Raw genomic sequence first — 23,007 nt, 5'->3', positions numbered from 1 at the left:
ACTAAAAATGTAATAATATATAGGGTGTTCCACTTAAAAAAATACAACTTTGATATTTTTTATTTATTTGGGACACTCTGTATCTTGTAAAAATATTTTTAGATTGTAGCTCTAATAGTCCTTCAACGAACCCAAAACTTACAATTTGTAAAAATCTAGTCGTTTAGCTACAATACTCCGTGTCGTATGTGGTGAACAACCCTGTAGACACTTTAATCTCCGTGGTCTGTATTTTAATGCATGCGACACAGATTAATTAATGACCGGTTGATAGATAGAGAGATGAAATAAAAAGCGACATACAGTTTTGCCGGTTTGGTTTGGTTTGGTAATTATTTAAAATAAATTTTTAGACACTCTGTATAAGGTACTTAAGTTTTTATTATTGCAACACAATAAATGATTAATAAATAAATTTCAGTAAATATTTAGTATTAAAAACTTTGAAACCCTCGGAGAAATGAAGCCTTAAAATTTATACTGCAATTTAACAAAATTGAAAATATTGCCAAAACGGTAAGGTTTAAAAAAAATTTACCTTTATTTTAATCGTAGAAACCAAAAATGTAATAATATATAGGGTGTTCCACTTAAAAAAATACAACTTTGATATTTTTTATTTATTTGGGACACTCTGTATCTTGTAAAAATATTTTTAGATTGTAGCTCTAATAGTCCTTCAACGAACCCAAAACTTACAATTTGTAAAAATCTAGTCGTTTAGCTACAATACTCCGTGTCGTATGTGGTGAACAACCCTGTAGACACTTTAATCTCCGTGGTCTGTATTTTAATGCATGCGACACAGATTAATTAATGACCGGTTGATAGATAGATGAAATAAAAAGCGACATACAGTGTTGCCGGTTTTTACGCGTGTAGGCAGCATTTCTTCTATGCGGTAGTACCGCATAGAAGAAATGTATCATCCAACTTTTATCTCTTTTTAATACATTTGATTTTTGATTAAGCTGTCTACATCACTGTTTTAAGGACCGCTTAGACTCTCCGATAATTTGCGCAAACTGATTTCCGCAGGCCAAACTGTACAAAAGTTATTTATTTCAAACTAATTTTTTGTTTACACATTCAGTTAGTTTGTGCTATTTGTGTCTGACGGTTTTTAAGTAAATAACCTAAAATACATTCGACAAACAAACTTTACCGTTAAATCCATAGGTTAATTCTTAATCAACAAATGTCAGAATTTCTAAAACCGTGGTAAAATGTAGATTGTTTAGGAGGGGAGTTAATCACCGCGACCTCTTACAGATCTATTGTGTGTTCCTCTTTCTTGAGTTATAACGAGTTATAACTGATGTCTCAGGTCTTTAATAAAAGCCAGTATCTGAGACGGCTCCACAGAGGCCAGCTCCTCGATATTAGCCGTACCAAAATTCATGGCACGAACGGTCGTCGTCTCGGCGCACTCAGTGATAAGGTGTTCTGGTGTTTCCCCATTTTCCCGACAGAATTTGCATTCGCTGTTGTTCCTCACCTTCAGTCTACTGAGGTGTTCGTTGAGGAGACAGTGTCCTGTTAGAAACCCCGTGACAATCCGAAGATTAAAACAAAGTAACAAAAAAAAAACTTAAAAATAAAACTTAGTTTTTTTCTGCATAAGTTTTATTTTTTAATCCGAAGATTGTTTTTACTTAAATCAACGAAAATCTTTGATTTTTGTCGGTCGTAAGTACTGAGGAACTTTTTCGAGTGTTGGAGGACTCCCATTCCAGGTTACGGATGGAGTCTTCCGGGTTCCTCAGTTCCGCCTTTAGTGGGTTTCCGCCTTGGAAAACCGAGCGGTTCTGGTCTAGTTAGTGGAGTGTTCGCTCCTTTTCTAGCTAGATCATTTGCTATTTCATTGCCTTCTATCTCTTGGTGAGCGGGCACCTAGAGTAGGAGTACTTATTTTCTTTGCCAAATTTGTTCAGCTTCTCTAGACATTCTTTGACCAACTTCGAATTGATGGTTGAACTAACTTGATCGCGTTTAGTGCTGCTTGACTATCAAATAAGATGGCTATTTCCTGTTTTTGATAGTTTCTATCTAAGATAAATTGTACGCATTTTTCGATAGCGTAGATTTCTGCCAAACCAAAACCGTGGTAATGTTCAGTTGAAAATCAAGATAAGACAGATTTTACTGAAGACAAATTTTTGAACTGTACAAACCATAGATTTAGTAAGAACAGATATCACATTGTGCATTTTAACCCGATCAAACAATCGGAGGTTGACTACGTACTGTAAAAACCAACTGAGATAGAGAAGGCGACATTGCCACATCTCAAATTTGCGCCTATCTACTTAGTTTGATTTGCAGAAAAGGTGACTTTAAAACCTTCACCGGATATCAATAAATCTCAATTTCTTAATTAAATTAATAGTTTATTTTTAAAGAAGCATGCGTAATAATATGTTATTAACCAGAGGATATATGCGTTACTATTAAAGGACATGTTTACTGTTTAATGTGCTGAAACGTCTAGAACTATTGGTAACGTCGCTGCTAGTCTCTCCGTCCCACCACCCCTCGCGACGGCCCTTGGTCCGTTATAGCGTACTACGTTTAGCTTACGGTGTGTTTGAAGTCGGAATCAAGGCCGAAGTGAACTTTTCAGTGGTTTTCAGTAGTTTTTGTTTTTGTTTAACATAGTTTTGAATCGGCGAATTTTCAATATGGTAGGACAGTGTCAAATGTGTGGAAAAATAAGCTCAAATTACCCGAATTTGCCTTTTCACCTTGTTTCCGCCGTAATCGTACATAGGCGTCCCACAAGGGAGCCTCTTAAAATTAAAATAATTTCTAATTATATTTGTTGAATTTTGATATATTAAAACAAGAACGTAGTAGCCGGTAATTGAATTATAATTCGTCTCAATTACTACCTAACTGTTGTAGATCATAACAAATTTGAATATAAACGTTGCATTTGAAACTTTATTATATGCCAGAAAGTGACATTTTTTTATAATTGCGTCATATTTTGGTCATTATATACGATATTCTAAAGGAATTTTGCTCAACAAATAAACAAAGGTGTTTACCCGACCTTTTTTACATTTTATTGCTTAATTATATATCTGCCCTATATATCTGCCCCTTCGGTCTTGTTTTTACCACCGTACAATACAAATACCTCTTCCTAGAGTTATTTGTACGGTGTGTTTACCTTTTTTTAGAATGGGACGAACTATAAATAATTCTTAGGCTACTAGTTTTATACATACCTATATACAGAGTGACCCAGGCCTCCAAAAAAGCCTTTTACCTATTACGTTTTTGGTTTGTGATTTTTATTTCAATCTTTTCATAAGATCGGGGCCATTGTAACGCACATTTTCAAAATATTTTTGTCAACATACAGGGTGATTCAAACCGCGATACATATGCTTAATACAGTTCATGAAGATTGGGACGTTTAACTAAAATTTGATTGTCAGATTAAGCTACCTAAGTAATGGATTTGTAAATAAACGTAATATTCATTATTATGCGACAGAAATCCCATACTGTAGCACACAGATTTGATACTTTTAATGATAAATGCCCTCTATTGAGAGACTAAAAGGATTAAAATAAATATTGATTTTAGCTATAGAAGCTATTAATAATACAAGATTAAACAACTATTACACAGTACTTCATAGGAAGCTATCGATTGCGGACTAACTAAATCGTTACTAATTACTAATTTTGAAAAGTTCTTTTTAAGATCAAATAAGGTAAAACTAAAACCTAAACTATCATTTGAAATTAAATGGGAAATTCTAAATAATGTTGCCTATTCTAAACAAGAAAAATTTATTTATAAGTTTTATAACATCTCTAATTAAATTTGGACGAAAAGAATATTTCTGTTTGCTGTAGGTAATTTTCTCAGAGATTAAACGGGAAGTTCTAAGTTATCTTCTTCTCTGAGGGAAAATACGTAAATAAAAATGACTTTTTTAAGTCAAAAAAAGTTAAAAGGACAAGTTATTACAAAAAAGGACTGTCCTTTTCAAAAAAGGACAGGTGGCAACCCTATGAATGGCAAATCTACAACTTTAGTTTGAAAATATGTTCCGGCCACCTATGATTACAAAAATGTCTAAAACGTGCTTTACCATTGCCTCCATATTCTAAAAAAAAATTGAAAGAAAAGTTACTAACCACAAACCTAATATAGAACTGTTTCGGAAGCCTGAGTCACCCTGTAAGTATTCAAAAGTAACTGAGTGTTTATATAGAAGTAACTGAAAGTTTAAATTGAATATCGACGTTGGAGCGATTTTCGAAAACTACCTACTAACGTTTCAACATAAGTATATGTGGGATATTAATTATATTATTATATTAGACCTTATAACAAAACACATCTAACGAAAAAGTGTTAATGTAGTATATTAATATGGAGTAAAAATTTTACTAATTACTTTACTTTTACTTTACTAATTAAATTCGTTCCAAAAAACGATACGCCACTGGCCATTAGAACAATCCAAATGCGCCTAGTTGCCGGGGTCGGAAATTTTAGACTTCTCTGTCTCTTCTGTCCTTGTTTGACACATTGGAATGTTTGATACACTACCAACGAGTATTTATGAATGAGATGTTTGGTGTATCTTTATAATGTCTTTGGTACAAACTAACGACTTCTGTTTATGCTTTACGATCTATTAATACTACAGTTTGGCTTGCACAAGCCGATTTGCGCAAATTATCTGAGAGTCTCAACGCCCCTATACATAATTCAGACAACGCTTTTACGATGACCTGACCGGTATACACTACCAATTGATACTAAACTCAGTGTTTTTAAAATCGGTTATTTGAAATTTACGCTCTCAACAGGTTAGATTTCTTTAAGTATAGAGAAACGTAAAGTTCTACTCACGACATTTTATTTAAAATTAAAATATACAGAATAAACAAACTATTCTGGTCCGTCCTAGAAATCTGCAGCGCATGCGTACCGCAGTTCTAGGATGGTTTAAAACCAAATACGTTTAAAAGTCTTTTAAACGTATTTGTTTAGAATCGGTAATCAGAAAAACCTGAATTAAGCTACTTCATCAATTATTTCAGAGCTGTTATCGACCGTTTTATCGTCTACACAAAAAGTTTTATACGGGCCATACATTATACGATTTAAAGTACAAGTTGTACAACACCAAATCGTTTCAACCGTTGGATCAGTGGTGGATGGATAGTTAGTGGCATTGTAGTACAACTTACAGTTAGATGCGGTCGTATCGTACGGAAGTACAGCATGCAGAAAATCTAGTACAACGCAGTTGTAGATACGATATGTTTGATAGTGTGTGTGCAAGCGCTTGTTGTTAAAACCCAATCTAAACATTTTTCGTGGCAAATTAAGTACATAATTGTGAGATGTAAAAATTAACGAATACTTAAATAAACATAAAAGAAGTGCAAATTATGACAATCTATTGTAAAAATGATATACCGGGTGCGTCTCAAAAGTAGCTCACCCTTATAACTTTTTTATTTTTTTCAAATAAAAAAACGAGATTAGGTATGTTAGTATACAACATAAATTCGGACTGATTGACGTATTCAATTGTTTTCAGTCACTTCCTATTTCACCGGAAATGACTACAACTTTTGATTTTTAAATCAACCAAACCAACTCGGAATTTTTTACTTTATTCAATAGAAGATTACACTTTCTGAATAGAATAACATAATAGATATGATTAAAAATAGGATTTTTGAGAATATTTTAACCGGCCAGGACAAGACACGAAAAACATTAGACGATCAAATCTATTTTTCCAAGGCTCCTTGATTAAAAATTAGCGTTTTTAACACAACCATGGTACTCTAGATTGAAATTTAAAATACTATTTTTTAAAGCGAAAATGTCAAAAGTTGACATATGGCATGTCATTCGATTCAGAGCGTCATTTTCGATCGAATAAAGTAAAAAAATACCGAGGGTGCCATTTAAAAATCAAAAGTTGTAGCCATTTCCGGTGAAACAGGAAGTGACACTACAACCTAACATATACCAAATATGTTTTTTTTTATCTGAAGAAATAAAAAAGTTATAGGGGTGAGCCACTTCAGAGACGCACCCGGTATAAAATAAATACAAGCAGATGCTACTTTGGAACTACTTTTTTCTTTTTTTGGGATGGTTCTTCATCTTCGTCTGCAGCTATTGTCCTTTTTAACAGACACAAAACCGTGGCGAACAAGACAAAATCAACTGGGAAATGATTTATTGTATGGTATACATTAAAGTAGTAGTTTAAATTTTTGGACAACAGTGCGATCTGTCGTTCAAACGGTCGAATCAAATTTGTGTTGTACAGGGTGGGTCAAATTCGACGCTTTTAAATGGAAACACCCTTTTCTATAGGAGATAGACAAAAACTAATATCGGTGTCTGGAACTAAATTTTTGTCAAAAACATGAAGGTGAAAACCGCATATCGATATCTGTTACCGTTTCGGAGTTACGGGGTGTTTTTTCAAAAATATGCATTATTAACAAATCGCTGTAACTTTTTTGCTATGGAAAATTTTTGTATTTTTATGAAACATTTTCCAAAAAGCACCTTTTCACGTAGAATTTTAATGGCGTTTAAGTATTTAAGTTTTTTAAAATTAATAATTTAAGAATTATCAACAAGAAAATTTGATTTTATATGGGAACAACCCTGTATATTTTTAATTGTATTGAAAAGAATTTAAAATTACCTTTTCCAAAAAATATAACACACTTGATATTTTTTGCTCGATTTCCTCTTCGAGATATAGAGTATATAAAAAATTTCGCCGCTTTAAATAAGGCTTGAACGGCACCGGCTGTAATGCAAAAAAAATTTTTTTTTTTTTTTTTACAATTTAAAAACGAAAATAATATTTGCTATTGAGAGATGCAGAATTTTATAAACCAATTTAAAAATATATTTAACCAACATCAACACATTTTAAACTATATCTGATAAAACAATAAAAAATAAATAGCAAACAGACATGAGAATTTGCTGCAGGTGTTCGACCGTCTTTTTCTTTGTGTATATCGACCAATCTTCTGTTAATGGGACAGACGGGGCCGTTTCTGAACATTTCTCGAGGAATTCATTAACTCAGTGGGAATGAAAGATACCCTCTCATAACTGCCTAAGTATTTCTAATTCTTTTCTAGATTATACGGAAGGATAATAAGGAACCTTTATTCTTCCTCAAATATATCCATTAGGATTTAGATCTATGGGCACTAAGTCAGGGTTGCCTCGACGGCCAACGATTGGGATCTTGGTTAGCTATTTAAATATTCTAAAAAAAAAAAAAAAAAAAATTTGCTGATAACTTCAGCGTTCAGAGGCGCCGCCTCTTCTTGCTTGGAAAAATATGTTTTCCGGTTCCATTAAGGGCATATCATCATATCGGGTCAATAGTATATTGAAGGGGAATATAACAAAATATCAAGTGGGGTGGCTATATTTTTTGTAACGGTAATTTTAAAATTCTTTTTCGGTTAATTAAAATATAGAGGGTCTCCCAAATAAAAAATCAATTTTTTGTGAAAACTCTTCTTTAAATTATTAATTTAAAAAAAAAATTATATTATACCATTAAATTCTACGTAAAAGGTTGCTTTGGAAATGTTTTTCATAGTGATACAAAATTTTCCATAGCAAAAAAGTTACAGCGATTTGTTAAAAAATACACATTTTTGAAAAAACACCCGTAACTTCGAAACGGTAACAGATATTGATGTGGGGTTTTCACCATCATGTTTTTGATGAAAATTGAGCTCCAGACACCGATATTAGTTTTCGTCTATCTGCTATAGAAAAGGGTGTTTCCATTTAAAAGCGTCGAATTTCACCCACCCTGTACAACCTGCAGTATGATAAATCGTATGTGTGGCCCGTTTTACTTGATACGTTTTAACTGAACAGGTAAGACTGACGGGTAAAACGTTAAGTGTAGACGGGGCTTTACAGAAAGAACTTGAATGTGATTGAATCGGGGAAACGACGCAAGATGGATGCATATAAAACCACACTAAGACTGAAATCATTTTAATTTCTATTTTAATTTTTTTGTAAAATGTTTAATTTCCTTAAATAATTCTCAAGACTATATTTGCGATTTCTTTTTTAGATACTGGGCTAATGTCGTAATTCCTCATGGCACAAACGGATTCCAGTCAGTTTGTCCGTTTTGTGCTTGTCCACTTTCAGGATCCCCTGGATATATCAGACTAATATTTCAGGATAACGTCGATTAATTTCGATACACGTATTTTTAAGTTTAGGGAACTTTTTTGTTATAAATACGTTCTTAATTATGAAATATCTACTGGCTGAATACATTATTCGCAAATACGTTCTTTTTTAAACGTTATTTTTTTTAGAAATTCGACTTTTAAACGACTGCATCTTCGTATTTTAAAAATTTTTATTGTTTTTTTAAAAAAAAAACTTTTTTACATTTTGAGATATTTTACACTATATAATTTTAAGTATATGGCCTTACATAAGTTGTAATTTTTTAATTCTAGAAGATTCTAATTTGATTCTATAGTATATTTTTAACTTTGTTTTTTTTTTTTTTTTTTTTTTTTTACTTTAAAGATTCTAATAAAATTACTACTCCAAGCATCTTAAAAATGAACTAATTTGCCAATATACACATTAAAAATATTGACAGTTAATAACTTTAAACGGGATGCAATCTGAGTTATAACTGAATATTTCAACAAATTTCAGATTAACCTCAGGTTCTATACAGTTATTATTGCTTTATTATTTACATTTCTATTTATTTTGGACAGAGATGCGAATAATATTTGTCGTGATTGTAAGACTGAGTTAGTGGTATAGCATTAATATATTGTAATCGATTTAGGAGTTCTTAAGGGCTGATTTTTTTTTTTTAATTAAATAATAATGTCCAGGATTACTTAACATGTGTACATATGAACAGCTGAATATATCAGCGATGAAACCAGAGTCCCTACTTTTGTGTTAAAATTTAAAAAAAAATTAAAGTTTAATAACTTAAATTTGAATCAAAAATATATGAAAAAAGAAAAAAAAACTTTTTAAACTTTTTTAAATATTTGAGTTTTAATTTATTAAGCATAAAAAATAATATTTATTATTACATATATATCCTAATCAACAATTATATGTTTTTCAAAAATAAAATGCTAGACATATGATATTGTCTTTAAAAACAATTATCTCAGGTGAGCAATTTAAGTTATTTAATTTATTATAGATATTTAAAATTTTTTTTTTGTTAGTAATTTTTATAGTAAATAATGTTGTTATTCTATTCTCTCTTCAAAAACTTATTCTTGCTTATTTTTGAGGTTACATAATATTACACCGATGATGTTTTGAGTATAAAACTAAGCATGTACATAATGTAGAATAGGATTTCAAATGTAATTTAAAGTTAAGTTAATTTTAATAAATATTATTCACAAAGAATTTATCTGTGCCTGGATCATTATTCACTAATAAAGTGTACAAAATTTGATGCATGCCTTTCTGTATAATAAATTTCTTGAAAGTAAATTCTTTGTGTATTACAAATTTCCCCGTAAAAAAATAGCAAAAATTTCCTAAGGATGGTTACTTTCCAGTCTAAACTTGTTTCGTTTATGTGTGCTACAAATTTTTTGATGTAGTCATATGACATTGTACATTTTGACTGAAATGTTTGAAGACAATAAGTAAGAAAAAGGCCCGTTCTCAGAACAGCGGCACTTTTGTATTCTTCTTCTTTTCCCTGCTCTCTATTTTTCCATCAGCTATTCAATCAACTTCGCACCACACACACTTTAACCATTATTAAATAATAAATAAAGTACAAAATATTGATAAACAATAATTATTTTATATTCAAAAACGTTAATAAAAACAAAACTTTTTGGGTAATGTTTGGTTATATTTATTTTTATTCTCTTATCTATGGTTACTTTTCATTTTTTAGATTCATGCGTTTTTAGCGCCACTGTGGTCATTTATGTACCCTTATTCTTTCCATTTTGTGACCACTTTTTCAATAAAAGTTCCGTAAGAGTTGTTTCTCCTTACCTCTACACTCTATATGTTGAAGGTTTGCGCCATAACAACCACTGGTACCGGTAACTATAGGTTCGTTCCAACCATGAATCATAAACAGATTTGAAACAATTTGCAAATCTTGTCCAATGCGCATGTCTGTAAAATAAATTGTTTTCTAACCAATTTGAAACTACGGTTGGAACACCTGACACATTTTAATATTTCCGGTGACAAATTCAAATTACTTAAAAAACATAGAAACTCGATAAATAATCCTATTTATTGAACTAATTTTCACATTAAATCTATCGGCAACATCTCGAAAACTTGTAGTCTGGTGTCCCGTATACCACAATAGATGAGAACCTGAAATTAAGTTGTTCCCTTAAAGAAAATACCAATTTCAGCAAATGATTATTTTACTTGATGCAAAGCAGGAATATTGCCATATTGGCCAACCTGGCTATTAAATTGGAATTGGTACCACTCAATCTTGAGCACAGTTTCCTCTTGAAAATATTAACAATAAGATATTAGATAAATTTATGTGCAAAAATGTCGATTTTGATCAATTTTGATTATTAATTTGTGCTCATCTAGTAGTAATTCTAAATCCTCCTCATCACTACTTTCCATGAACGACACGTCACTAATCTCACTACTATACTCTTCGTCACTCATTGCGATTTAATTATGATATCTGTTTACAAGTCTTTAATTAGTTGAACAGCATGTTTAAATTATTCAAACAGATACGAGTATAATCAAATTTGCTGGGTTTTTTATTGGTTATGCATTTTAAGAGAAGTGAATTCTAATACGCATGCGTTTGATAAATGATAGGGAGAAAGTTTTGCAAACCGTTCTGACAGTTTTCAAACAGTTTTCAATTTAAGTTGGAACAGAAAACAAATGATTTACTAACCGACAGTAAATCCGGTTGTAACGCTTTTCAACTTCTGCGCAAACTCCTGTAAGAAACCGTTTCTTACGCGGGTTGGAACGAACCTTATAGATATGGAAATGCCAAAACAGAAAAAACGACAAATTTTCGCATACCTATTTTTTTTTTTTCAAACAAAATACTGTCCCTATTTTTTAATTAATGATGGTTGTAAAATAAAAATAGTATATAAAACCTCGAGGAAAGTTTTTATTATTGTCTCGAGATTTAGCTAATCTCTCGACAGTAATGAAACACTTCCTCCTCGATATGTAATATACTATTATTTTACAATTCATCATTGTCTTACCATTGAACTATCAAAAACTTTATTAATCTGTTTTGCTAATATCATCAAAGCAGTGTGGAGTTGAAGATATCGTTTCTGGCGGTCGTACAAAAAGATACGTCACCACTAAAGGATGGAACAAAAGAAATTTAACTTATTAGTAAGCAACAGACCAAACAAAAAATACTAACCCAAAATTACATTAACTTGTTAATTTTAGCATATCAAATTGGTCATCAAAACTAAATGAAGACACTGTAGCAAGCAATATACAAAAAGCCTTAGATATTTGGGGATCGTATGGCAGATTAACTTTCACGAGAAGTAATAGTCAGTATGCAGACATTATAGTATCGTTTGCATCTGGTTATCACGGAGACAGGTTTAACTGATACAACTCTATTTTCTTTTGTTTTTCTCTCTTCAAATAGTCAGAGAAAGATGGATTCTGACGACTACAGTTAGATTTTCAATTGCCTGGAATGCGTATTAACAGAATATTTTGATTTAAAAAAAGCGAGTTAAAATTAATCATGTCATGATCCATGGCATTCACTCAATTACTACAAAAATGACAGCAACTTTTTATTTTTTTTTTTTTTCATTATACTATACTGGGTCCAATATTTCGCAGACATAGAACTACTACGTATTTTTGGAATCTGCAAAATAATTTATGTTCTTGTTAAAAAAACGCCACCGTGCATATTCTTTGAGAAAAAACTAGCATTTCTTGGCACATCAAGCTAGGTAGGCGCATAAAATCTAGTTGGTAAACTTTATTTGTAAGTATATTAAAATAATTATACAGGGTTGTCCGAACTATATTCCGGAGACATCGGCAGCATATTCTGCAGATAAAAATAAGTAAAAAAGTTCCTATAAATGTATGTCCTAAAATGCTTAGTTTCGGAGATACAGGGTATTGTAGAAATTTCATTTTTATTTCCATATTTACCAAATAATTATTTATGAAGTAACGTCAATATTTGGAAGAAAATTGGTATCTGAGAGTTTTTTTAGTATGAGAAATTTTATTCTGCTGTCAATATGACTCCTACATGTAGAGGGCGCCACCTACACGTTTTTTAACTGGCTTGAAGAGTAATAACTTTTCTTCCGTACCTGTATAAAACTACTGAGTAAAAAAATATACGTTTCCGACGTTTTTTTACGTAAAAAAAGTGTCTTGGTAAAAATCAGTACGAGTAATGTTTCTCGAAATATTTGGAATCGAAATTATCAGTAACTGTCATCATTGACATAAATTAAATATGTTGACTAAATACCGTATGATCGAATAAAAACGGCGTCAGCGATGGCTATGAAATGAAGATCGCTGTCATTTTATATGTAAAATTATATGGGAAATGTCATCGACCGTCATTTCCAAGCCAACTGGACGCCAATTTTTTTCGATCATACGGTAGTTATTATACTGAAATCGTAAATTTGAAATGTTTTTGTGCCAAAAGTTCAAGGGAAACTGGTTTATCATCGCTACCTGTACAAACGTTGATATAATGTTATTATATCAAACATTGATATACAAATTAATTAATTTATAAATTATTGTACAAACGTTGATATAATGTTATTATATCAACGTTTGTTTTATATATAATAAAAACTATAGTCTCCATTTGATAATGTGATAAAATAAACATTTTAGAAAATGAAAGCTCCAAGCCAAACATCAGTATTTTTTCCTTATAATCCAAATTTCTTTTCAGCTACCCATTTGATGGTCCTGGTTTAGTATTGGCACATGCCTTCTTTCCATACAGATACGAAGAAGTCGGCATTGATGGAGATATACATTTTGACAACGATGAAGACTGGGCTGACAGGGCCAACAACGTAGGCAACCCGGAAGGTACTGATTTTTTCACAGTAGCATTACACGAACTAGGCCATTCGTTAGGACTGGCCCATTCTACAGTACCTACTTCTGTAATGTTTCCGTACTATAAAGGCTACGAACCTGGAGCACAGACGTATTTAGACTACGATGACATAATAGGAATGTACCAATTATACAGTAAGCTCTTTTTAACTATTTTAACTAAATATTATACAGGATTGTTCACCACATACCACACGAAGTATTGTAGCTAAACGATTAGATTTTTACAAATTGTAAGTCTAGGTTCGTTGAAGGACTATTAGAGCTACAATTTAAAAATATTTTTACAAGATAAGTAAGAAATATTATAGTTGTTTGTTGTTTTTTTAAATGTAACACCCTGTATATTATTTTATTTTTAGATTCTACGATTGAAATAAAGGTAAATTTGATTAAGGTTTATCACACTTAAACCTTACCGTTTTTGAAATATTTTCAATTTTGTGAAATTGCAGTAAAAAGCTTCGTTTCTCCAAGGGTATCAAAGTTTTTAATACTAAATATTTACTGAAGTTTATTTATTGATCAGTTATTGTGTTGCAATAATGAAAATAATACTACCTCATACAGAGTGTCTAAAAAATTATTTTAAATAATTTCTAGCTTTAAACGGCAACTTATTTAATTTAAATGGGACACCCTGTATATTTTAGGAGAATGAGATGTACAATTTAATTGTCTATCAAATTGTGATATACCATTTTTTACTTATCTCTTTAAGTGTTCGTAGAACATGCATTTTCTTATAATTTAGACGTCATTTATCAATGTACCCATGGAATATATTGACATTTTTGCGACAAAATGCGGTAAACCTTAACTTTTATATTTTTTTATTTATTTGGGACACTCGTATTTTGTAAAAATATTTTTAAATTGTAGCTCTAATAGCCCTTCAACGAACCCAAAACTTTAAACTTGCAAAAATTTAATCGTTTTGCTACAACAGTACTCCGTGTCGTATGTGGTGAACAACCCTGTATAATAAATTAATTTTTAGTCGCTCGAAGTATACCTGATAGCGGTATTCCCAGCAATGACATACCTGATCGTGAACCAGTAACAGAAAGAACCACCACAAGACGTTACCCATACCAAACTACAACTCAAACTCCATGGTGGATAACGGGTACAACTCGAAGACACGATTGGCATCATCCAAGACATCCAACCACCACCGAATCGCCTTATTGGACGACAGAAACATCAAAAGAAGTGACAGTTTCGTATCATGGAGACTCAGAATCGGTGGATGAGCATAAGGAACACGATCCAACCCATCATATACCCAAGGATAACTCACCAAGCCTTCCGTATATTTGTAACGGATACCTGGATGCTGTGGCGACCTTAAGAGGAGAGCTGTTTGTATTTAAAGACGAGGTACAGTATTATTAAGTAATTTTTAATAATAGATATTGATTAATAAGGTGGTAGACTAGATATAGATACGTACTGATTAGTTTAATCTGTTAATAATATTAATAACTAACTGAATATTGATTTATCTATTTCGGTTCACTAATAAGGAAATAATATATTTACTAATTTCCTTAATACAGCTAATATATTTGTCCCTTCGATATATACAGCGCTTGTACAGGGCGAGTCAACAACAAAGTAATATTATCAGTATCAGTTCTATAAAATAATATTATCAGTATCATTCTACTAATGCTGAATCAATAAGCTGTGCGAGAAAATCACCCTTCTTTAACTATCCTTTATATTCTTTAATTCAAACAATTAAAGGTCTAGATGTTTCAGTAATAGGAAATTTATATTGATGAAAATACCTAGAAAAAAACAAAACGAGTGATTATAAGTTTACAGACCAGTACTATTTGAAATTGCATATTTTATTTACTAAAATTAACCTATTTTAGTATTTGTGGCGATTCAGAGATATGAGACGTCTCGAGCCAGGGTACCCCACAAAAACCCGAGAAATGTTTCCAGAGTTACCAGAAGATATAAAGAAAATCGATGCAGCATATCAAAGAACCGATGGCAGTATAGTGCTGTTTACTGGAAACCAGTACTGGGTATCTGACGGTTCCAGATTTATTGAAAACAGTCCTTTACCATTATCAAATTACGGTCTTCCTGATTACCTCGACAGTATCGATGCTGTTCAGTTATGGGCCAAAAATGGTATGTAATGTAGAGTTTAGAAATAATTATATCTAAGCCTTTTTTAACTTACGAGTTTTCTGAGTATTGTACCGTGCAGTATTGTCACAGCTTATTCACTACCAGCTAAGGATCTTCGCCTTTTTTTAGTATGTGATGCGTTTCACCTACAGCGCCTGTACCAATCTATTTTACTAAAAAAAGTTTCTAATATTTTTTAAGTTAACTATGGATGGGTTTAAATATATATTCGTCATGCGTCGTCTCTTGTTTTTAACCAGTTTTATTGGTTTATTTCAAAAATGACAGACCATATTTCAATTTTATTGGTTTGACGGAACGATGAACGACAAACGGACGCCGATGCGTATAAACTCGCCTTTAGATTCTTAAGTCATAGTCTTGCCAAATTATAGGTTATAATTTTGTGTCAACTTATGTCAAATATCTGCGTTTTGGAAGATGATGCATTTTGATTCGTGTTATTACGTGTGTTTTGTGTCTTTTGAAGTCAAGTGGAGGAAAAATCCAGGGAAAATTAACTGTAGACCCAGAGCACAGTTCATAGTTAATGCTCGCTGCCCAGGCAGAAAGTCTTCGATTACATTTTTTCAGTTTTATACAGTTTTTTTTTCACAATATTTTGAAGTAATCACTTATCAGTCAAATTTTATATATATATATATATATATATATATATATATATATATATATATATATATATATATATATATATATATATATATATATATATATATATATATATTAATTTCCTGCTATGCGTTCCAGTTGTACCAACTTATTTCTTTGTAAAATATGTGACACATCTATCACTGTCAATGATCTTGTCGTTGGACAGGCTATATACTCGTCCAAATACCAGTCAAAGCATAGTCAACATGTTTTTTTTTAAACATAGTTTCAATAGAACTGAGAACCCGACTTGTAACATAGTACATACGCCGATTTCCATGCAAATCATTGTAAGTCGACAAGCTGGCTATGAATAGGCTGTGGTACTACTTTTTTCTAGTGCCCAATGCTTAATTTATATTATAAGTACTCCAGTATGTTCGAATAAGGAACGAAATAATCCCATTCTTTTTTTACTAGGTGAATTTTTCCTATTTCATACATCTCGTGTATTTTTCAGTGCGATTACTATACAGGGTCCGGCAACATAGTGCGTCGGGCATCCTTTTTAATAGTTTCAGAGATATTAATAAATAAATAAAAAAAATGTGTTTTCAGCCTTTTTTAAAAAAAAATATTAAAAATACAAGAACTGTCCTGAAATCAAAACTATATTAAGTGTTATTTTAGATTCTGTTCTGTACTTACTTTGCTATAAATATCGTAATCTTAAATCATACAGGGTGTTCAAAATTCTACACCAAACTTTCTAAAATATGAAAGTTTTTCTCTTCCTTATTTTAAATGAAACATTTTGTATATTATTCTTTTAAAAGATGGAGAATTAAAAAATGGACATTTTTTGTATTTAGAGTAGGTATTTAAAAATTTTTAACGGCTTCGCAGATACTCGAGGTATTATTTCATATATTATTATTTCATAATTAATTATATCATTATAATAATAATAATTAAATTCCATAAAATAATTGGAAGATAGAGTAATTTTTTGAAGTTGAATTAATTCATTAGGATCTCATGACAACATCATACTGTTCATTGTTTTAGGCAAAACATATTTTTACAAAAACGATCGATTCTGGAGATACAACGAATTAACCAAAACAATGGATGAAGGTTATCCGATGCACATGGAGAGATGGCGTGGTGTTCCGCAAAATTTAGATGCAGCAACAACATGGAAAGACGGTAACTACTAGCTTAAAAAGGTATTAATATTTGTTGTACCAAGCTAAATATTTCTTTTTCAAAGGAAACACGTATTTTTTCAAAAACGAACTCTTCTGGAAGTTTGACAACGACTGGATTATCGCTACTGAAACATCTCCCTTCCCTATTGGTCCTATTTGGTTCGGATGTGAAGAAGAAAATAATATGATGCGATTATTTGGAAACAATTGATTGTTTTTTATATTTTTTATAAATTGGAGAATGTGATTTTGTAAATTCATTTTCTGTGAAATTATAGAAAAACATTTGTTATTCACATGTTGGTTAAATACTCGTGGGTGTTCAATATATGGCGGTGATCATATACAGGGTCCGGCAATAGTGCGTCAAGCACCTGTAGCTCTTAGAATAAAAAATTTGGAAATTTTGTTTTTAGTGCAAACGTAAAGTATGTACTAGGATGTATTTCAGGATCATATTTTAACTTCTACAGGGTGGCTCAAAACAGTGTAAGTGGATCCCCATACAGCACGTCCAAATGAAATTACGTTTCTACAAGGGAGACACATGAGGAACAAAATATGTTAAAGTGAACCTAAGTGTTCATCTAGTTCTAACATATACATATGAGATACACGCAGGTTTATATTGCTAGAATTGTGTGATACAGTGTTTACTAGTCGTATACCGTATGCACTCAAAATTCTAAAGAGCTTTTTGTAACTTAACAAATAATTATTAAAATGATGAAATCTGACGTCGGTATATGAGCCATACAATGTATAAGTCATATGTATATGTGATACTTCGTATCATAGTTGTGCCTATAGTACACACCTTGTAAAAATGTGACATATACACATAATATAAATATCTATATAGACACTTTGTAATAGTGTACTGTTGTGTCTACATTCTATGAAGGCATGAAATGAAGGTATGCGCATGCGCGGATAACCTCAGCGTAGATACACCGACCAAATGTATCTTATGTGTCCTCTCTTCTTTCTCCTTTCTAGGAGTTGTATGTGTTAGCAGCCATTATTGTTTTATCATTCGGAAGCTCTATATAAATGTTCTGTTTGTGTGTAGTTTAAAAGAGATTTTAAGGTAAGCACAAGTTTTTAATTACCTTGTTATACCTTCCTAAGAGTATTATTAATATTATAGCAGCGACTCTTCCCTTACTCGATACCCAATTTACCAAATTTTGACTCCAATGAATGAAAACTCCAAATATTCTCGTATAATGATAAAGAGGTCAGCTCTGCAATATAATTTTTTTTAATTTGGAAATAATAAAAATCTAAATGGACCAGAGAAAGAAAGATTTAAACACTTCAAAGAACTTCTTACACTGATATTTGGTTTATTGATGGATCAATATACAGATATGTTTAATATTCAATAATCAGTTTCATATAAAATTTAAGGGTGAGATTGTTAATCTGGAAATAAAATACAACAAAGTCCAACAGAGTGCTCGTTAAATGAGTATGCTAACAAACCAACTGCTTAGAGGGAAAAGAGGAGAAAAAAATAACTAAACGAGGTCCACCAAATCGTGGCGATATACCAGTGTTTACTATTTTAGTATGTTGTTATACTAGGTACTTATATTTTTAATGCATTTTATACAAATTCTGTTCTTTTACAGCGTTTTCTTACTTCTGGTTACTGCAGTGTAAATAATTATTATCATTGTGTTATGTGCGATATTGCGTTTCATGATATAAATATAGGAATTTTATTTTTTAACCACTTAATCCATTTTATGGAATCAAAGTGGTACATTTAATATAAAACAAAAATCGAACAATTTTAAGGCTACCCCTCTTGAACTTACGATCGAGATACTTTTGGAAAATACAAAGTTTTGCCTTCCTAATTTTCGTTCTAAAAATATATAATTGGTGTCATTGAATAAATATTTCTTAAAAAGAACGAAAAGTTAGGCATCAAAACTTGTATTATTTCCTAAATTCGTTCATAAGAAGTAGTTTTATCTAGCACAAGATGTATATACGAAGCAAAATACATAGGTATACACGCGGTAGTCACAACTGCAATGTGTAAACAGAGTTTAAACGTAATACACAAGCACTGTGTATCCCTTACTGTGTGTATACGTAATTGTTATACTGTGGCTACATTGTGTGAGGCGGACGTTTAACCTTTGAGCATACGTGTTGAACTACAATGTGTAAACGTAGCATATTTACATCGGGGGAATTGTGTCACCCTGTGTCTACGTCTAATAATGTAAACACATCGTAAATGTGATTTGATGTGCTGTATGCGGGTTAATCTTTTTTAAATGGAACACCCTGTATATTCTTTTTTTTAAATAAATGAATAATTTAAAGACGAACATATTTTGTATTTAGAGTACTTCAAAATGTTTAACGGTTTCGTAGATATTTTCCACAGTAAATTTTTATTAAAGCCAGCCAAAGATTTTGGTATTTACGTTTGCACTTTAACAAAATTTCCAAGTTTTTTTATTCTAGGGGCTACAAATGCCCGACGCACTATTTTCGGACCCTGTATACAAAATTGTATATTAAATCGTTTCATGAAACTATCTATAGATACCATCTGTGTGCAAGTATTGTCCTTTAATAAATAGATACGCCTCTGGATGTGTGATGTTTTATTCATTTTAGCCTCGCAAACTGTCCAACGAAATTAGAAGCAAACACTGTTGCAAGTAATATTCAACGGGCTTTTGATATATATAGGAAGCATATGCAGGAAAAACTTTTAACAGCAGCCAGCGTCAATAGAAGTACGAAAATTAATATGTATTTTAAAACAGTCATTACTTTTACATAATGTATTGCAAGAAAGTTAATAACAGTAGATAATTAACAGTAAAATCCCGATAATATTTTTAGTAGCACGATTTTAAGTTGTTTCTAAAGGAAGTTAAGATGCGAGATAGAAAACACCTAGACAAAAAGAAAATGTCACACAAAATTAAATCCTATTTACTAAGTTCTAGTACTACATAAAAAGGTAACAGCAAATATTCGTGCGATATATTATATAAAAATCGAGACAATGTAAATAGTGATATCATCAGTTTTCTAAAATCTCAGTAGTCCCACACTTCCGAACATTTATCAAATACAATATAATTATTAACCTAATTAAATAATTTTAAAAGATTAAATTCGCCAGATTTTATTAATCATTTAAATAAATGATATGAAAACATGGGAATTCGATATTATAATAAACTATTAGTATACTAACTATATAAAAATACTACATAATTACGCATATAGTAATATAAACTATGTCACAATAATTTACAGGACATATACAATACATAAACTGTTATCTATAAAGTCTGCAGAAATGGATTTTCTTTAAGGAAATTTACTGTATTTATTTCAAAAAAAATTGTTTCTATTACTATTGCGTTTGTACCTAACTTAACAAGTTCAAAATTTGTTCACTGCAGAAAAGTTTTCAATTATTTCATAGTGTTACTTTTCAATATTTAAACGAGTTTTTCAAATTTCAAAATAGTCAAATTATTTATCTTTTTTTTCCTAGTCAATGAATATAACTATCTAAACAATAGATACAATTTTCATTTCATAAAATGATACGTATGTAAATTATAATTTGTAAATATATCTGTTGCTAATAATATTTTTTTCAAACGTTACAAAACAATTAATTTTCGCGACGTGATTAACAACATAAAAAAGTAATTTTAATGCCTAGGTATAAAAGTAGAGCACTTTTACGCTTAAGCATAAAAGTACGAAAATATATTATTCCACTGACATAAAGTGTCAAATTCAACGAGCGTGACCATAGTTTCTCGATATACAGGGTGTCCCATAAATAAGTGCAAGTATTTTAAGGGATGGTAGATCTCGAGAAAATAAACATATTTTCTCTTTATCGTTTTTCAAATAAGTCTTTACTTTGAAAATTTCCAAAAAAAGTATTTTTTGGTTTGGTTTGGTTAAAATTTTCAGAACCACTGGATCTTTTCTGGATGTTCTTTCTTGTAAATTTAATCTACTACCTATGTTGCCATATTATGAAGAAATTATGTTCTTTAACTAAAAACTAGGCATGTTTCTGGGGTTGCAGTTAAAATAGTTGCACTTATTTCTGGAACACCATGTATAATTACTTACAAGGTGTGACTTTGAAATCTTTTTATATTATTTGGACCGTTTGAAATTATTTAAAAAATTATTTGTGGCGTTTGAAAAAAATAACATGTTCTATTCGGAGTAAAAATGACTCTTTGTGCATTGCCAGTATGTCAAACGTACAGCTTCGCCGCGAAAAGTGTCATTTTTACTCCTAATAAAACAATATACTAGTACTTAATAATATGAAATGCACAAGATAACTGCTGTCACAGAGTTCTAATCATTTTAATTCAAATTAAACAGAATAAAATTAATTAATATTAACAATTAGCTTAATTTAAATTTATACTTAAGTTTTAACAACATTGTATAACAAGTAGAGTTTATCAACAACATTTTTTAAGATATAAAAACAAAACAAAATTATAATGATATTTAACATGTAAGATAGGCTCTGGTGCACAATAGGTCCCCACGCATTTAACACTTTTTTGGGATTTTTTTGCAAGATTATCTTAAACTGAATATTTTTAAGCATAAAAATTGTTGGATGAATGTGTTTTATCTTTAAAAAGCGGCAAAAAAACGTATTTTAGGTACAGGCGACGGACAGTAAATATGTTAAATTTTCTACACGGATTCAGTAAAAACATCACATATTAGTACTTTATTACCTTATATAGACGTGGAATGATCTAATTTAAGCACAAAAATGTAACGAATCTTCTTTGTAAGCATAAAAATTAAGAAAATATATTTATTTACATCAGCTCAAGCTAGCAATTTTATGACTTTTTCGATTGACAGTTAATCGATCATCGGTATGTCATCTATGGCCTTCGCATAGAATTTGCGACGTTGTCAATAAAATTACTTTATATGATTTTCTTCTGAAATAAAGTTGTTGTGGAGGGACTTAAAACGGTAAGTTATCACTTTAGTGCAACAAAAATTGAACTGTCTAGTAGCTTATTCGTTAGTGTGGATTATTTTAAAGCAATTTCTGAAATAAAATTTGCGGATTTTTCAGGTTCTACGAAAATATAAGTTTTTTTAATATATACTGTTTTTCGACGCGTAATCAATGAAGTTTTGTCATTAGGCTCAATTAGGTTAGCCTGGTTATTTGGAAGGTGGTAATGCATTGGTTAGCCTGGTTATTTGGAGGGTGTTAATGCAATGGTTAGCCTGGTTATTTGGAGGGTGGTAATGCATTGGTTAGCCTGGTTATTTGGAGGGTGTTAATGCATTGGTTAGCCTGGTTATTTGGGGGTGTTAATGCATTGGTTAGCCTGGTTATTTGGAGGGTGGTAATGCATTGGTTAGCATGGTTATTTGGAGGGTGTTAATGCATTGGTTAGCCTGGTTATTTGGGGGTATTAATGCATTGGTTAGGTTAGTTAGGTTAGATAGGCTGGTTATTTGGAGGGTGGTAATGCATTGGTTAGCCTGATTATTTGGAGGGTGTTAATGCATTGGTTAGCCTAATCTAGTGATTTGGAGGGTGTTAATGCATTGGTTAGCCTGGTTATTTGGGGTGTTAATGCATTGGTTAGGTTAGGTTGGTGGGGGAGTGTTTGGAAGTACGCAGATCACATCGATTTCGGAATCTTACTGAACAAATCCGGGAAAAATATATTTTTAAACAATTGTGCTAAATACTGTGTAATGATTTTATTGTCAATTTATTTTTATAGTGTTTTTGTTTTTGCCTCGTTTATTATATTTTTAATTTTTCGTGTT

The 23,007-nt window shown here is 31.2% G+C and overlaps 2 protein-coding genes across 2 annotated transcripts in view; both read left to right on the top strand.

The window, feature by feature from the left end:
* The window catches only part of LOC115884774 (protein pellino-like), a 48,745-nt gene extending 40,375 nt beyond the window's left edge, over positions 1-8,370 (top strand). Inside the window, exon 9 of the mRNA XM_030903449.1 lies at positions 8,130-8,370. Within this exon, the coding sequence (XP_030759309.1) occupies positions 8,130-8,256 (127 nt within the window). The 3' untranslated portion in view covers positions 8,257-8,370. The remainder of the gene's footprint in view (positions 1-8,129) is intronic.
* A 2,406-nt stretch (positions 8,371-10,776) lies between these two features.
* On the top strand, positions 10,777-17,555 carry LOC115884773 (stromelysin-3-like). The gene is made up of 8 exons (XM_030903448.1): positions 10,777-10,803; positions 11,352-11,437; positions 11,498-11,659; positions 13,011-13,318; positions 14,184-14,566; positions 15,070-15,337; positions 17,018-17,158; positions 17,223-17,555. The coding sequence occupies exons 1-8, from the start codon at positions 10,777-10,779 to the stop codon at positions 17,369-17,371; spliced, it is 1,524 nt and encodes a 507-aa protein (XP_030759308.1). The 3' UTR covers positions 17,372-17,555.
* Positions 17,556-23,007: the final 5,452 nt, after the last annotated feature.

The sequence above is a fragment of the Sitophilus oryzae genome, unplaced genomic scaffold (assembly GCF_002938485.1).
Source record: "Sitophilus oryzae breed Bouriz unplaced genomic scaffold, Soryzae_2.0 scaffold_357_pilon_pilon, whole genome shotgun sequence".
In the NCBI taxonomy this organism is placed as follows: domain Eukaryota; kingdom Metazoa; phylum Arthropoda; class Insecta; order Coleoptera; family Curculionidae; genus Sitophilus; species Sitophilus oryzae.
The sequence above is the reverse complement of the archived record's forward strand: the minus strand, read 5'-3'. Positions and strand labels throughout refer to the sequence as shown.